The sequence below is a fragment of the Pithys albifrons genome, chromosome 10 (genome assembly GCF_047495875.1).
Source record: "Pithys albifrons albifrons isolate INPA30051 chromosome 10, PitAlb_v1, whole genome shotgun sequence".
NCBI classification, from domain to species: domain Eukaryota; kingdom Metazoa; phylum Chordata; class Aves; order Passeriformes; family Thamnophilidae; genus Pithys; species Pithys albifrons.
The window spans coordinates 32957853-32975249 of NC_092467.1; the positions used below are offsets into that span (position 1 = coordinate 32957853).

Here is a 17397-nt window from a genome sequence, read left to right on the forward strand (position 1 = left end):
GGACAGGGACAGTGCCTGGCAGAGAAGTGAATTTTAAGATTTGTGCCTTAATATCAAAACACCAGATTTGGGGGGGCTGAGTGTTCTTTTCCTGCACAGCATTAAACAGCTTCCCACTTCCAGAGGGCAGGGATAAGTGGGATATTGGGAAGAATTCCTGGCTGGGAGGGTGGACAGACCCTGGCACAGGTTGGGCAGAGAGCTGTGGCTGCCCCATCCCTGGGAGTGTCCCAGGCCAGGTTGGACAGGGCTTGGAGCACCCTGGGCTGGTGGGAGGTGTCCCTGCCCATGGCAGGGGTGGCACTGGATGGGCTTTAAGGTCTCTTCCAAACCAAACCATTCCAGTTATTGAGTTCCTCCACACCTGTTCCTCAAGGTTCTCCAGAAATTCCCAACAGTAAAAGGCAGAAATTTGTCTTATTCAGCAGCAGGAGCTGAAGTTACCCCTGCCAGGGACCCTCATCTCACAGGGACCACAACATGGCACCTCCAGATAAGCCCACACAGGTCTTGCAGTGACGTGTGGCTAATCCAGAGCCTGGTAATCCCTCTGGGAGAAGCAGCTCAGCTGCTGAGGGACAGCCTGGCTCTGCCTCAGGACTGTGCTGCCAACCCTCCAGCACTGACACAGCCTCACTGAGGGGATCACACACTCCAGGGTGACCCAACAACCAGACACTCTCCTGTGGGTGTCCCAGCTTTGAGCCCTCTCACTGGCTTTCCCATCCCAGGGTGATGGGATGCTCCAAAGCAGGTCAGAGCTGTGACTCTCCCACAGGAAGGGAGTCCCCATAATTCTTATTGGCATTTTCCTGCCTGGGATCTTTTCCATGATTCACTTTAGTGCAATCCTTGCCCAGGATATCTTCACTCCCATTACAATAGCCTAAAAATAGCAGAGCTGTTTCAGGAGGCAGCTCTGTGCCAGCTGCACACTGACACAGCTGGCTGGGGAGAAGCCTATGGCAGGCACACAGAATCCCTGGAATTATTTCCATTACACTTCCACGCTCCACCAGCTCCCTAAAAGTTCAAATTCTATGAAGGAGTCCAAAGCTGGATGAATTGGAACAGGAAGCTGCAGCACTTGGCCCTGTGACTGTACAGAACTGCATTCCAACTGCAAAGAAACTCCATCTCATCCCAGCCTTTCCCAGTTCTGGGAAGGGGTTTTAATAATTGAGTGCACAGTGCATGAAGAAAGGACAGGGACAGCCTGGGCACAGAAACAGCCTCTTCCTCAGAGGAACAGTCCGAGTCCTTCCCAGATTTCTGGGAAGGATAAACACAGTGAAGTAGTTCAGCTTTTAAACATCCTTGATTCAAAAACAGTCAAAGTCCAGAGGGAGTTCCCAAGGTGAAGGTGATTATGGCTGGTTGCTCCTCTGGAGGGTGCAGATCCCAGGGGCACTCCAGGATGCTCAGCCCATGCCAGGCTCTCCCAGGGCACCTTCCCAGGGGTTCCTTCCCCTCTGCTCCAAGTCAATCCTCGCTGGCTGGCTGAGGAGGGCTGACACAGGCATGACTCCTGCTCTCCAGGGATGAGGAGTCAGCCATGAGTCACTGATGGCTCCCCACAGTCTCCCCTGGCTGCCCCATCCTGGGGCACCCCTTTGCCAGGAGGGTGGCAGGACTCAGCACCCCTGGAAAAACCAAAGGCCAGTTCATTCTGTGTGCTGCCCTTGCTTGTGGATCGCAGGGGAAGAGGATGAGCAAGTTCCTTTGAGGCCAACAGCAGGTGATAGTTTGATGTGGCTCAGCAACATCTCTGGGGAAGGCCAAGGGGACTCAGCAGGACCCAGGACCTTGCACAGCACATCCAGACCACGTTGTGGGGCTCCAGGAGCAGGGAGAGCAAGATGTTTCCTCAGGCAGCAGCTTTCCAGCAGGATAAAGGCTGTGCAGTTCCCAGGCAGTGCTGCTTTCCTGGATGATCCCAGGCAGCTCCAAGACAGTCCTTGCAACAGGAGGTGGAGGCTTCACCAGCCACGGTGCCCTCCAGGAGTGTCCCTGGTTTGGCAGCAGCCCCTGCTGGCATCGGGCACAGCAGGATAGTGCTGGCCTTGAGGGCTCAGAGTTGAGAGAGAATCAATTTGAATTGTTGCTTTAGAAGAAGAAATGAGGTTATTTCACACCCTCCCCACTGCCCTCTCAGAGGGGCTGATCTCAGTCCCTCAGCTCCTCCAGGATAACAGCAGGACATGGACACACATTTTGCAATTCACCTTAGCAAGATTTGTTCTTATTTCTTTAAGACCTGTTGCAACACAATCTAGAAAGCAAGAAATGTGTTACTCTCTAGTTTCTACACTTCCTTTACATCTGCCCTCAGTTTGGCACCAAGTGCTGGAAAATAGCTTTTAAAATGAAACAAACCCTTCTGGGTGTGCCAAACAAGCTCACACCATTAGAAATATTAATGTCCCTCATCTCCAAATGTTTCTTATAAAAAACCAGCAGCTCCTGAAGTGCAAATGGCAGGAACTGAGTCTCTCCCAGCTACAGCAGTGACACAGCACACCCCAAACCTCCCTTTTAACACCCAAGGGGTGACCCAAGAGGAGCTTTTCTGCTTTTAGATCTCAAAAAAGTTCCCACTTTTGCAGGACTCGGTCCCTGGAGGACACAATGACCTGAAGCAAAGGCTCTGCTCTGACAGCAGAAATGCTGCCAGAAGCTTGTTTAGCATTCCAGCAGCTCCAGGTGCTCAGCCATTCCCAACTCCAGCTCAGTGGCTCCACATGAAAAGCCTCAGAACAAAGTGGTGTTTCTCTAACACAACCACCTATTCCAGTCTGAGAAGCTGAGGCTTTAACAGTGTCACAAGCTGCTCTCTCTGTATTTTAGAGATAATTACAGGGATAAGAACACACGTGTCAGCTTTCTACACTCTCATTTTTACCTTATCTTAATGGTGAGGCATTAAATATAATCCCTGTCCAATCCCTGGGATTGTTCCAGGCCAGGTTGGACAGGGCTTGAAGCAACCTGGGACAGTGGGAGGTGTCCCTGCCATGGCAGGGGTGGCACTGGGTGGGCTTTGAGGTCCTTCCCAACCCAACCCAGTCTGGAATTCTATGATTCCATGGCAAAGAGCCAGCAGGAACAGGTCCACCCTGAGGGCCCAAACAGTGAAGGAAACAAAGCTGGCCTGGGAGCTGAGCAGTGACCTGGCTGCTCCTGTTTGCTGGTCCACATCCCCAGCTCCTCAACTAGACTTACTCCCTGCACTCACCCACCACATGAGTCAAACCCAGCCAGGGAGAGAACCACGGTCACCCCAGTCCAACCAGTCTGAAAAGCAACTTGGTTGTGCATTGTAGCTCAGGGTTGTTAGAGAGGGACTTTCCCCAAACACCAAAACGTGCAGACATGCACAGCTTCCCCCAGGACAGGACAGAGCAGTCCTGCCCTTGCTGCTCCCAGTGTGGTTTTGTACATCTTATTGCAGCATTATTTTTGAGTTTGGGATTTTTTTCTTGTGTTTTGGGGGGTTTTGTGTATTTCTATTTGTGTATTTGTTTTTGATATAAGCAATAGATTCTAACTGAAAGAGAGCAGGGCTAGATGGGATATTGGGAAGGAATTCCTGGCTGGGAGGGTGGGGAGGGCCTGGGATAGAATTCCCAGAGAAGCTGTGGCTGCCCCAGCCCTGGGAGTGTCCAAGGTCAGGCTGGACAGGGCTTGGAGCAGCCTGGGCTGGTGGGAGGTGTCCCTGCCATGGCAGGGGGTGGAATAAGGTGGTCTTTAAGGTCCCTTCCCAACGCAAACCATTCCATGATTATTATTCTCAGCTTCAGAACATGCTCCTGCCCCACCTCACTGTGTCAACACATGGCCCAAGACAAAAGCACCTTAAAGGGAAACAGGCAGGAAAAGGAGACCCCAGGCAGCCCCTCCCAGGGGACAGTCACTCACTCAGGTCGTTGTCAATCTTGAAGGCGATGTCCAGCTGCATGATGAAGAGCATGAACTGGAACCAGGGGCTCATCTCCTTGGTGGGGAGCGGCACGTGCACAGCAAAGACGATGTCGTTGGCCTCGATCTGCCGGCTCACCGCCTCATCAAAGTCCTTCAGCTTCTTGCACTGGTTGGGGCCCCAGGGCATCAGCCACTTGGTTCTGTGGTGGTTCTTCCTCACGTCAATGCACTTCACTGACATGTAAGGAACAGCTGTGGTGGGGCTGGGAGCTGGGAGGGGAAGAGAACCACAGTTGGAGCATTCTCAGATATCTTAGACAGTGGTTTCCCCACCAAACACGCAGCGCTCCATTCAACTCTTTGAAGGCAATTTGAAATAAATGCACCCCATGCTGCTCCTTCACAGCTCCTTGATCTCCCAGGCAAGTAATTAAGTTTATTACACCCATTACATGTGCATTACTGACTTTGTAGTGGGATCACTTTAGGATCAGCTGAAGAGCCGGGACAGCCCCAGGTACCTCATCCCACCGAAACCACCTGGAGTTACAGAGAGTTTTCCTGTGCAAACACCTTCCCATGAGCTCACTCGAGCAAATCCACAGGCAGAGCATCTGCCGGGATAAATCTGGATGGAAAAACTAATGAGAAGTCCCCAGAGAAAGGACACCAAGGTGCTCCTGTGAAACTGGAGAGAATGTGCCCAGCCCGGGGGCTCCTGCAGAAGATAATTTCATGTTGTCACCATCCTGGTTCTGACAGATGGCCCAGGACTTCCCAAGCAGATCACAGCCCACCAAAAACTCCAATATTCCAGTGAGGGAACCAGCGTGAGCTGAGCCTGTCCCCCCAGTCCCATGTCCCCTCCCCAGCCCCGTGTCTCCCTCAGCTCTGTGTCCCCCCCCAGTCCAGTGTCCCCCCCTCCCAGCTCTGTGTCCCCCCTTCCCAGCCCCATGTCCCCCCCAGCCCAGTGTGTTCCCCCCCCCAGCCCAGTGTCATCCCCCCCAGCTCCGTGTCCCCCTCCCCCAGCCCAGTGTCACCCCCCCCCCCAGCCCAGTGTGCGCCCTCCCAGGTCCGTGTCCCCCCCCCCCCAGCCCAATGTCATCCCCCCCAGCTCTGTGTCCCCCCCTGCCCAGCCCAGTGTGTTCCCCCCCCCAGCCCCGTGTCCCCCCCTGCCCAGCCCAGTGTGTTCCTCCCCCCAGCCCAGTGTGCGCCCCCCCCAACTTCATGTCCCCCCCCCCCCAGCCCAATGTCATCCCCCCCAGCTCCGTGTCCCCCCCCCAGGCCAGTGTCCCCCCCCCCCCCAGCCCCGCAGGTGCTGCTGCTACACCCAGATGATTCAGCCCTGGCTCCCGTGTAATTTGGACACAGCAGGACCATCCCAGCAGCTCTGGAGCCAGGTGGGATGCCAGCCAGGCACCCTGTGGAGCTCCCTGCCCGAGTGCCACCTCGTCACAGGGTGACACCCGCGCCCCTTGCCGGGGCAGGAGGTGACTCAGCTCGGGGCTGCAGGAAGTCACTCCAAAGCCCTTGTTTAGAAACTGCATTTTTTCCATTTTTTGACAGCACTGAGTTCCTTCCAGCTGCAGAGTCCCAGCGATGCCACATAAGGGGGTGCTCAAGAGGATTGCCATGGCTGGGCTCAGTGACCTTGGAGTGCTTTTCCAACCTAAAGGATTCCACTCAGGGAATCCAACCCCAGTTATTCCATTCACACCTGCTCTAGATCTCAGCCCACAGTGGGTACAGGGCACTCACTGCTGCAGCCCAAGCCCTCTCTGCACCCAGTGGTCCCCCAGCAACCACACAAAGCTCATACATCAAAAACCCCAGTTACTGAAATGCCAGAAAGAAACAGCAAAATGGAATAAAATAGACTAAAATAAAACAAAGCATTCAACAAACAAACAAATGAAGCTGCAAGCCCAGGGTCACCAAACACTTTCATGAGGTGCCCATAGTGCATAAACCACTGCAGTAAGTGCTGATTCTCCATCACGCCTCAATGCAGCACCCAATAGCCATGGCTAAAACTGCAGCTGGAAGGGAATACCAGGAATACTGTTGGGAAATAAGGCAGACATTCCAGCCAAGCCCTGAGCCTTTCAGCTCTGACAGATTCCGTGTGATTTCTGTAGGCATTTCTGAACTGAGAGACGTTGCTCCTTCTACAGAGAAGCCGAATGTTTCTTGCTTTGATGCAACTCATTATAGCCATAAATACATGTTTTCATCACTGCCTGATTATGATTTTAAATACTTGGCACGCTCCCTCCAGCCTCCCCTCTGCCAAAGTTACAGCTTTGAGGAGCAAGAGACAATTACTATATATATTCCTCGTCGGGAACTGCGCACCAAACAAACGTCGGCACTTGGCTTCCATTACGGATTTGGCTCCTGTCCCATTAAATTCAAGTGAGTGTTGAACCAAGTGGAAAAAAATGCTTTGTGAAGCTGCAGCCAAGTCAACCAACAGTATTACAAAGTGCTATGCAAAACAAAGCTCTCGCCGAGGGATTGGGGCTGTGCCGCGGTGCCAGGGCGGCTGCTCCCAGCCCCACTGCCTTGGGCTGGGGGAACCTCCTGTGGGCCACGGTATGTGGCAGTCTGGAAAGAATTAAGCAGCTCCTGGTGTATGACACAGTGGAGAAAGCTCAGCCCTGCTGCAGATGCTGGTTGGGGGAAGGCAGGTCCCACCTGGAGGAACTGAGGAGCGGGACTGGCATCAGGGAGGGCTGGGGGAGGTCAGCTCGGAGCACGGCTCCTCTCTGGGAGCCAGCCCAGCCAGGAGCCAGCCCTGAAAGCAGCGCCTGGTTCTGCCCAGAGAGCCCCCAGGAAGGAGCCCTGGCTCCCGGGGGCAGGACAGCCATGGGGCAGAGACCCCTCATGCCAAGGGGTTCGACACCAGCAGTGCCAGATGCCAAAAGCTGAGGCAGAGGCCGCTGGAGCTGCCAGAGCATCCCAGAACAGTTTGGGTTGGGAGGGATCTTAAACCCCATCTTGTTTCGCCCCCTGCCATGGGCAGGAACACCTTCCACTATCCCAGGGTGCTCCAAGCCCTGTCCAGCCTGGCCTTGGACACTCCCAGGGATGGAGCAGCCACAGCTTCTCTGGGCAACCTGTGCCAGGGCCTGCCCACCCTCACAGGAAAGGATTTCTTTTGTATGTCTGACCTAAATTTTTCCCTCTTTTGGTTTGAGCCCATTCCTCCCTGTCCTGTCACTACCATTCCAGGTGAAAAGCCCCTTTCCAGCTTTCCCCTCCAGCATGGATGGCATAAACACCTTTGTTTCAAAGCTTTGGGGCAACCAGCAGGTGCTGCTGGGAACAGGGCAGACCCCCTGCACCTCCTCCAGCACAGCCTTTGGAGCTGCTCTGCTAACTGGAGAAGCACCAGGAAACCCCAGATTCCAGGGGCACAGCAGATCCTGCTGCTCCCTGTGATGGCACCAGCCAGGGAACACTTGGAGAGCCAGAGACCTTCAGCAGTGTGGCCACCAGTGCCCAGGGAGGGCTTTGAGGGACTGTCAGAGCCATCTCAGCCCCGTCTCACAGACTGAAGCAACTCGTGCATAGAACTTCATATTTGCCATTCAGCTAGAGGGTCTGAGCAGGGATCTGGGTCTGACCCCACCAGGTCAGCAGAAAAAAGATCCAGATCAGGGTCTGACTCCACCAGGTCAGCAGAAAAAAGATCCAGATCAGGGTCTGACCCCACCAGGTCAGCAGAAAAAAAAGTCCAAGGGGCTTAACTCAGAAGGAAAAGAAATATACTCTTTCTCTGGTCTTAAATCTTTAGGTAAGAAAAAAATGACTGAGAAAAGTGAGCTCAATTTTTCAGCCTTTTTGTTTTAGGATATTACATACCCCTACATTTGGGTCTGAGCCACCATCACTCAGTATTTTAATTTAAATAATTAAACAGATCCTCAAAAAGCTCCTGGGACGAATCCTCCAACTTTCACACAAGTTACAACTGACATTCCCCACCAGCCCAACCCACATTTTGCACCTTCCATCCCCAGCACCTCCATTAACCACCGACCCTCGCGCCCCATAAACAAGCCCTTTGGAAATCTCAATTGCATTGTGTCCACATTGATTAAAGCCCGAATCCCCCTGACCTCGGGGGGATTTAACTTCTCCCGGCCCCGGGAGCATTCTGCTTTTCTCCTCAATTACCCCCTTCCGCGCCAGCCAGCACTTCCCAGCGAGCACACACAAAGGGCTTCTGCTTCATTACCCCAACGACTGCAGGGGAGGAATAAACAAGCTAATTTATCATGGGCAGACCCGGCTTGGCCGACTGGAACAGCCGCGGCCTGAATAACATCACATATACCCTTATTTTATATACATATCTATATACATCTACATAGATATATAGATAGATTTATTTATTTATTTGTTGCAGCATGAAATTTTTCTCTTCCACCTCCCTCTTTCCTGACAATGCCACAGGTTTAATATATTTCATACACAGTCTTTAAAGCTATTTTTCAGTGCTAGTTACTGATTCACAAAGCCTTTTTCTGAACACTGCAGCAGCAGAATTCCTGCACATTTAAATAATCTGTCTCTAAAAAAAAAAAAACCAACAAACCCCCCCCCCCCCCACTGCCTACCAGAAGCCCATTCCCCTTGGGAATGTTATTTCTTTATCATCACTTGACTTCAACTTGCATCCAAACCAAAATCCTTTCAAGCCCCAGGGCACCAATTCCATCCTTATTTCCAGTGGGGGTTCCCACACATCCCAGCACAGCTGAACATCCTCCTTCCTGTTGTCACCAACAGATTTTCCAACCCTTCAGGTTCCTCTGTGTTGTTTTGTTTCAGGCCGTGGAAATGAACGTGTCCCAACCACCAAATCAGGGACTGGGACATTCCCAACTCCTCTCCATGGGATCAGAGCAGGAACACTGTGGATATCCATGAGTGGAAGTGCTCAAGGTCAGGCTGGACAGTGCTTGGAGCAACCTGGGCTGGTGGAAGGCTCGGCAAAGGGCTGGGATGAGGTGAGATTTAAGGTCCTTTCCATCCCAAACCATCCTGGGGTTCTGTGAGTCCCTGCCCTGCACGTTCCTGTGTGCACACCCAGCTCAGAGGGGTGGGCTGGTTGTTCTCCTCCTCAAGGACAAGGATTCCCCAATCCCACCTTTGCAGCTTTGTGCTATGCTACCAGAAAAGCCTCTTCAGAGCAGCCCAAAGTGGAGACTTCCCCCAGTTCCCAAAGAGGCACAGGAATAGCCATGCCAGGAGGGCAGGGGGTTCCAGCACTCTGGGAAGCTGCTGCCACCCCACAGCAGCCAAAGGGCCCCTGGGGGCCAGCCCTGCTCTTGGAGATAAGGGATTATTCCCTCAGCCCCGGGCAAGTCACAAAGCAAGAAAATCCCAGGAGGCACAACCACATTTGCTGGGAGAAGTGACTGACTGATCTCCATAATTCCATCCATATGCAACAGCAGCAAATGAAAGGAGCACCAGTGGAGTTCCCTAAATGCAGAAATATATATTCAAAAATATTTTATTTAAAAGAAGAAGGGAAAAGAAAGAGAGGTAGAACTGATTACCAATTGCCACAGACAGTCTGATCTTCTTCCAAGTTGTCCTGTCAGTTTTCCACTGGGATAAAATGCACTTCCTGCAATGCCCAGCCAAGGTATGAAATCCCTGCAAACAGAGCTGAGGCAGCAGGAAGGGCTGTTGATACCCAGCAGCTTTTCTGCTGAGCCTGAAACTCCCCAGGTTTACAGATAAGACACCCTGGAAAGAGCCAATACTCAGATATGGAAAGAATTCCATCTCCATGAGAATAGGCAGGCCCAGGTCCTGGCCCTTCCCCAGGGACACCTCCTGTCCTTCAAAGGCTTTCCCAGGCTATCAGAGAGTTGCAATCCACCTTCAAAGGCCATAAATGTTATTTACTGAGGAAAAGCCTTCCCCTGTAATGGCTTTCCCTTGCAAAGGGCGGGGAGGGAGCAGGGTAAGTGCTCAGGTCATGCTTAAACCCTTTATCAACACAAGAGGGGACAGCAGGAGGACCATCTCTGTCACCTGAGCTGCAGGGCAGGAGTTCCCTCCCTGATCCATCTCTCCCAGGTTCACAGATTTGGAAGGGATGCAGGTGTGAGAAGAGAAAAAGCCCAGCACCCCAGAGGATTCCCAGCTCCTCAGGCCCCCATTCCTGCCTGGGAACTCTCCATTTCTGGCACTTCTGCCCATTCAGCTACAGTTACAGCTCTTAAAAAGGAGAATTGAGCAGCCCTACACTAAACAGACATGACCTTTTGTCTCTGCTTTCTCCTCAGCTCCCGGTGCCTCTGCCAAGGCTGCAGCACTGCAGGAATGTGTCTATACAGAGGATCTATTGGCATTCATGGCCACGGAGCAGCACCGACCATCTCCTGGAGAGCCCCGGCATGAAAGGAAGCCAGGCACACAGAAATGCTCTTTGTCCCTGCCTGCAGACACCCTTTCCTCGCAGGCTGCACCACATTCCTTGGAAATCTGAGCCCTCCCCTGTCAAAAGATCAGCTCAGCCCTAGGAAGGGAACGAAATCCCAGGAAAGAAACTGAAAACCTGGAAACTCGGCGCTCAGGAGCCAAATCAGACATTTAGATAATGGGCTGGGATTGTGGAGAGCTGCTCAGCCATGGCCACACATGACTCATTATCTCGCCAGGCGAGACACACAAGGAAGTTTGAGTTGCTCCAGTCACAACAATTGTGTTTTTTCAAGCCTAAGCCGAGGGAAGGAGCAGTGAACCTGCACCTTTTTAAACACATCCCCCTCGGCCCAGAGGACTCACATGCTACATAAATCCCTCCACTTTTCCAATCAGTTAAATTTGTAAAGTGGATGGTTGGGCACCAAACTTCCAGCTCTTTTCATCACACAGAGTTCTCCTGCACTCCCTGCCTCGTTTGAACCAAACCCAAGAGAATCTGTGACTTGGGATGAGGCATCTTTGGAGCCCCAGGACAGTTTGGGTTGGAGGGGACCTATAAAAGTAACTCACATAAAATAAGTTATTGGAAATTGCCTTTTCAATTAAAAAAGTCGGGATTTTGAAGCAGGGATGCTGCTGCACAGAACTCTGGGCTTTTTTCCTTTTAAAAATACTGTATATATAAAGGAATTTCAGGATGAAAAGAGATTAGACAGAGGAACATCAACAGCTTCCCACAAGGTACACAGAGGAAGATAATTTGTAAACAAAAGGTTTGCTTTCCAAACAACCAGGAGTCATTAAAGCCACACTAAAGTCACATTTCATACACACAACTTCCACCCCCGAGCAGCTGCCAGGAGGGGACACAGCTGTCCCAGCTCAGCTTTGGCCTGGAGCAGTTGTGGGGTGACCTCCATGGGAGCATCCTGATCCAAATCCCAGCAACCAGCACAGCCAGAGGGAGGCTGCAGCTGGTCCAGCTGTGGGAATCATGGACTTGTTTAGGCTGGAAAAGCCCTCTCAGACCATCAAGTCCCACATCACCCAGCACTGCCAAGGCCACCACTGACCATGTCCCCAAGTGCCACATCCACAGGGCGTTGAAATCCTTGTGGGGATAGGGAACCACCCTTGCCCTGGGCAGCCCTTTCCAATGGCTGACCACTTTTTCGGGAAGAAATTCCTGCTGCTGTCCCACCTGCCCTGGCCCAGCCTGAGGCTGTGCCCTCTGCTCCTGTCCCTGTGCCCTGGGGCACAGCCCGACCCTGCCCGGCTCCCCCCTCCTGGCAGGGATTGCAGAGCCAGAAGGTGCCCCCTGAGCCTCCTTTTCCCAGGCTGAGCCCCCCCAGCTCCCTCAGCCCCTCCTGCTGCTCCAGCCCCTTCCCAGCTCCCTCAGCCCCTCCTGCTGCTCCAGCCCCTGCCCAGCTCCCTCAGCCCCTCCTGCTGCTCCAGCCCCTTCCCAGCTCCCTCAGCCCCTCCTGCTGCTCCAGCCCCTGCCCAGCTCCCTCAGCCCCTTGCCCAGCTCCCTCAGCCCCTTGCCCAGCTCCCTCAGCCCCTTGCCCAGCTCCCTCAGCCCCTTGCCCAGCTCCCTCAAGCCCCTTGCCCAGCTCCCTCAAGCCCCTTGCCCAGCTCCCTCAAGCCCCTTGCCCAGCTCCCTCAAGCCCCTTGCCCAGCTCCCTCAAGCCCCTTGCCCAGCTCCCTCAAGCCCCTTGCCCAGCTCCCTCAAGCCCCTTGCCCAGCTCCCTCAAGCCCCTTGCCCAGCTCCCTCAGCCCCTCCTGCTGCTCCAGCCCCTTCCCAGCTCCCTCAGCCCCTCCTGCTGCTCCAGCCCCTTCCCAGCTCCCTCAGCCCCTCCTGCTGCTCCAGCCCCTTCCCAGCTCCCTCAGCCCCTCCTGCTGCTCCAGCCCCTTCCCAGCTCCCTCAGCCCCTCCTGCTGCTCCAGCCCCTTCCCAGCTCCCTCAGCCCCTCCTGCTGCTCCAGCCTCTCAGCGTCTTTCTTGTCATGAGGGGCCCAACACTGACCCCAAGTCTGAGGTTCAGGCTTTGTCCTCGTGCCAAGTCCAAGGCTGTCACAGCTCCCAGGCCTGGTGGCACCCAGGGACAGCCACACCATACCCAGACCCAGACAAGGCAGAGCCTGTGAGGGCTCCTGGGAACGCCGTAATCAGCATCAACCTCGTTTCTCACAAACGATAACAGGAAACATTCCTGTTGATCCCAGTCTCCTGTAATTTATGCAAAGCATCATTCACAGTGGGATGGTGAAGACAAGGCTGCACGATGATAATCTGATGGATCATGTTCTATCTCCTGCTGATACATCCCAAGTGAACACATCACACACAGCCCAGAATGTGACCTTCAAACAAGACGTTTTCCAGGAATGGAGCAGACACGAGGAGGTCTGTGGGGTTTGAAGCAGCGACAGCCCCACTTGTCTGGAGCCAACAGCTCATTACTATAGCACAGCAACACAGAAACAATCAATAAAATTACCTTTCGAGGTCTTTTCTCCCTCTCTGGCTTTGCAAAGCTCCCTTAGAAAGCCACAGGAGCCTCACTCTGCCAAGGCAATGACTCCCTTACCTGTCCATCTCCTGCTTTGCCACAGACAGCTCCAACCAAAACCCACGGGAGAGCTGATAAGATTCCTGCTGCTAAATAAAAGAGCTGTTGGAAATGTAGAAGTTGTATCAAAACCAGCATTTTGCAGCTGACTGTTCAGAGACGAGCTGGGGAACCCCCAGGGGCAGAACCCCCCAATTCCAGGCAAACAAAGCTTTGTCCTGGTTGTTGGATCAGGTACCAACGTGCTGCATTTGGGTATTTTGGACTTGCACGAGTAATCTGTTAAAATAGAGCACTTAGTCATTGTTTTGAAACATGACCTAAGTGCCTGCAAGGGGAAAGGCTGGGGTGGCTTTGCAGCCCTGTCCCACTTGTGTACGTATTTTGGTTTGTCTAGACCTGAACAAACTAAAATAACTGGATTTTGGTGTCTGTTCGGTGGATCAAACCAGAGCAGGGCGTTATTTCAGCGACACCTCTGCTCCCATCCCACCCTGTGTCACCCCTGGGAGCGGCTGTGCCGTGGCTCTGCTGCCAGAGCTGGTGGCACTTGGGGCTCTCCTGGCACAGCTTCGCTGCCCTCGTGACCATCACCCACCAAGCCCCTCCTCACCAGGTGCCTCTCAGGGATCACCAGGTGCCTCTCAGGGATCACCAGGTGCCTCTCAGGGATCACCAGGTGCCTCTCAGGGATCACCAGGTGCCTCTCAGGGATCACCAGGTGCCTCTCAGGGATCACCAGGTGCCTCTCAGGGATCACCAGGTGCCTCTCAGGGATCACCAGGTGCCTCTCAGGGATCACCAGGTGCCTCTCAGGGCCAGCTGAAGGGGCAGGACCCTCTGCTGAGGGCCCAGGGGCTGTCACGAGCTGCTGCATCACTTCCAGGGGTACAGGGAGCCCAACAAGGCACGATCCAAGGTGGATTCCTGGGCAGAGCTGCACGCAGACCCCCAGGCTGTGATGCCCTGCTGTGTCTCACCCTGCCAGGTGTTGGGAACCAGACCTGGAGTTTCACAAGCACCAAATACCCTCGGGCTTCCAACTCCCAGGAGGGCTGGCTGGGAGCTGCTGGAGCCTGAAGAGAAAGATGAGGCTCTAAATTCCTTGAATGCATCAAAAGAGCTAAACACAGTGGAGGAAAAACTAGTTTGGGTGATGGATTAGAGCAGTTTGATCTGATAGAATATCAGAAGTGGGGATTTCCAGTAACTAAAGAACTACTTCCTGCAGTAGCCCTTAGGATGTGGCAGCAGAGAGAAGATGCTTTTACTCCAGCAGGATGGGGTGCCCGAGCCGGAGGGGGACCCTCCAGCAGGATGGGGTGCCCGAGCCGGAGGGGGACCCTCCAGCGGGATGGGGGGGGTGCCCGAGCCGGAGGGGGACCCTCCAGCGGGATGGGGGGGGGGGGCCCGAGCCGGAGGGGGACCCTCCAGCGGGATGGGGGGGGGGCCCGAGCCGGAGGGGGACCCTCCAGCGGGACGGGGGGGGGGGGGGGTGCCCGAGCCGGAGGGGGACCCTCCAGCGGGATGGGGGGGGGGGGGGGTGCCCGAGCCGGAGGGGGACCCTCCAGCGGGACGGGGGGGGGGGGGTGCCCGAGCCGGAGGGGGACCCTCCAGCGGGACGGGGGGGGGGTGCCCGAGCCGGAGGGGGACCCTCCAGCGGGACGGGGGGGGGGGTGCCCGAGCCGGAGGGGGACCCTCCAGCGGGACGGGGGGGGGGGGGGGTGCCCGAGCCGGAGGGGGACCCTCCAGCGGGACGGGGGGGGGGGGGTGCCCGAGCCGGAGGGGGACCCTCCAGCGGGACGGGGGGGGGTGCCCGAGCCGCAGGGGGACCCTCCAGCGGGACGGGGGGGGGGGGGGGTGCCCGAGCCGGAGGGGGACCCTCCAGCGGGACGGGGGGGGGGGGGGGGTGCCCGAGCCGGAGGGGGACCCTCCAGCGGGACGGGGGGGGGGGTGCTCGAGCCGGAGGGGGACCCTCCAGCGGGACGGGGGGGGGGGTGCTCGAGCCGGAGGGGGACCCTCCAGCGGGACGGGGGGGGGGGTGCTCGAGCCGGAGGGGGACCCTCCAGCGGGACGGGGGGGGGGGTGCTCGAGCCGGAGGGGGACCCTCCAGCGGGACGGGGGGGGGGGTGCCCGAGCCGCAGGGGGACCCTCCAGCGGGACGGGGGGGGGGGGGTGCCCGAGCCGCAGGGGGACCCTCCAGCGGGACGGGGGGGGGGGGGGTGCCCGAGCCGGAGGGGGACCCTCCAGCGGGACGGGGACGGGGGGGGTGCCCGAGCCGGAGGGGGACCCTCCAGCGGGACGGGGGGGGGTGCTCGAGCCGGAGGGGGACCCTCCAGCGGGACGGGGGGGGGGTGCTCGAGCCGGAGGGGGACCCTCCAGCGGGACGGGGGGGGGGTGCTCGAGCCGGAGGGGGACCCTCCAGCGGGACGGGGGGGGGGTGCTCGAGCCGGAGGGGGACCCTCCAGCGGGACGGGGGGGGGGGGGGGGGGTGCCCGAGCCGGAGGGGGACCCTCCAGCAGGATGGGGGGGGTGCCCGAGCCGGAGGGGACCCTCCAGCAGGATGGGGTGCCTGAGTTGGAGCAGGACACTGAACTTGGCCCCAGATCACTGTCTCCAATGGCAGAAAAGCTCCTTGACCCCAGCCCAGAAAACCTGTCCCTGCAGTTTTCCAGTCCCAGCATGATCTGGGACCTCCATGCAGGATGGGGGTGCCCAAGGTGGATACCCAGCAGCAGCTGCTGCCAACAAACCAGATGGAAAACTGAACTAACAGCACCGAAATTCTTTAATCTCTGAATTCCTAATCAGAGCAGAAACATTTATTTTGTCCCTATGAAGCCAACTATAAACATCTGTTTATCACATCTGTCCCCAGATACCAGCACAGACTTTCTGATTCACACTTGCCTTTGGAACAAGCAACTTCTTTAAACTTAGCAGTGAGAAACTACCAGAAAACCCCTTCTAAGATAAAGTCTGACTTCTCTGCACAGCACAGGCCAAGACATTTTATCTCATGAATCAGCAGTGGGTTCAGTAACCTGCTCTTGAACCAGCTCTTAAAAAGAAAAAAGAAAGGAAAAAAGCTAATCCTGATAAACTTCATGTAGGTTCAGGCCTGCAAAACCAGAAAAACTGGATTTTATTCAGTTTGTGCCAGTGATTCCTTTGTGATAAAGGGGAGGAAGCAAGAGAATGAGGGACACTGAATTTTCCAAAATTATGTTTAGTGGAATTTCTGTGGTTATTAGAAGCTGATAATTAGAGAGGCCACAAAGGCAAAGCACCAACAGGCACCAGGAACACAAAGTCTGCTTCCTGAGGAATGGCTGCAGGAATTCCTTCAATCCCTCTCAAACAGATCACCACGAGAACAGTCCAACTTTATTCTCCCAAAGAAGCACAACAGATTTTCAGAGTGATGTGACTGTGGTTACCCTCGGTCCTTCCCCAAAGCCCAACAGAGCCGGGGGAAGGGGATGGATCCCAGGGAGCCCGGTTTGGGTGGCAGGACAGCCCTTCCCGGCCAGAGCAGGGCAACATTCCCACCCTGGAAATGGCCAGAGCAGCCAGATCCATGCGACCATCATTACAAAGCGCCGCCGCATAACTCTGCTGCTTTCTAGTAAAAAAAAATAAAAACCAAACAAAAAAAACCCGAACAAAACCCCCTAAGGGTGTCCCGAACCCGCTCTCCTCCATCTTCCTCCTTCCATCCCCCCGGGAAAGCTCCCGCCCGGAGACAGAGCCCCCCGGGCTGTGGCCCAGATCACATCCCTGCCCTGGGAATGCTCAGGGATAACACAATCTGCGCTTTGGAGTGGCCGGGCGGAGGTTTCGCGTGCGGAGCGGGGGTCGGAGCTCGGGGTGCCGGGGCTGGGAGGGGTCAACGCAACACCCCCCGAGCCACGCGGGTTTTCCAGGGGTAGGAGCAAAGCCAGGCCGAGCCCAGGCGGATTTGAGCCCCTCCCGGGAAGAGACTGGGGGGATCCCCCCGGGAAGAGGGTCGGGGAGTGGCCGGGGAGTCTGTCCTGGAGGGGGATCGGGGAGTTGGGGGTCCCTCCTAAACGAGGATGGGGGTAAAGGGGGGTCCCCGGGGAGACGAGCCCGGACAAAGCGCGAGTGCGGCGGCGGCGTGGGGGGACCCAGACCGGGACAAACCCGCACCAATCGTTCCTCTTTTTCTTTTCTCTCTTCCCCCCCTCCCCCCTTTTTTTTCCCCTCCCCTGAATTTATTTTTATAATTATTTTTTGTTCTCCTTCTGGCAAGCGGGAAGTTTCCTCCCGCGGCCGGTTCGGAGGCCGAGGCACGGGGAGGGGCAGCGCCAAGAGCGGCGGAAAAACCTTTTAAAAAACAAATTATTATTATTATTTTCTAAGCCAACTTTGAAACGCGAGGCTCCCTGCGCGATCCGTCGCCATACTGAACCTTTCCCCCTTCCCTCTTTCTTT

The 17397-nt window shown here is 55.6% G+C and overlaps 1 protein-coding gene across 1 annotated transcript in view; it reads right to left on the reverse strand.

Moving 5' to 3' along the window:
• The window catches only part of WLS (Wnt ligand secretion mediator), a 29438-nt gene that overhangs the window by 11520 nt on the left and 521 nt on the right, over positions 1–17397 (reverse strand). Inside the window, exon 2 of the mRNA XM_071565323.1 lies at positions 3919–4191. Within this exon, the coding sequence (XP_071421424.1) occupies positions 3919–4191 (273 nt within the window). The remainder of the gene's footprint in view (positions 1–3918; positions 4192–17397) is intronic.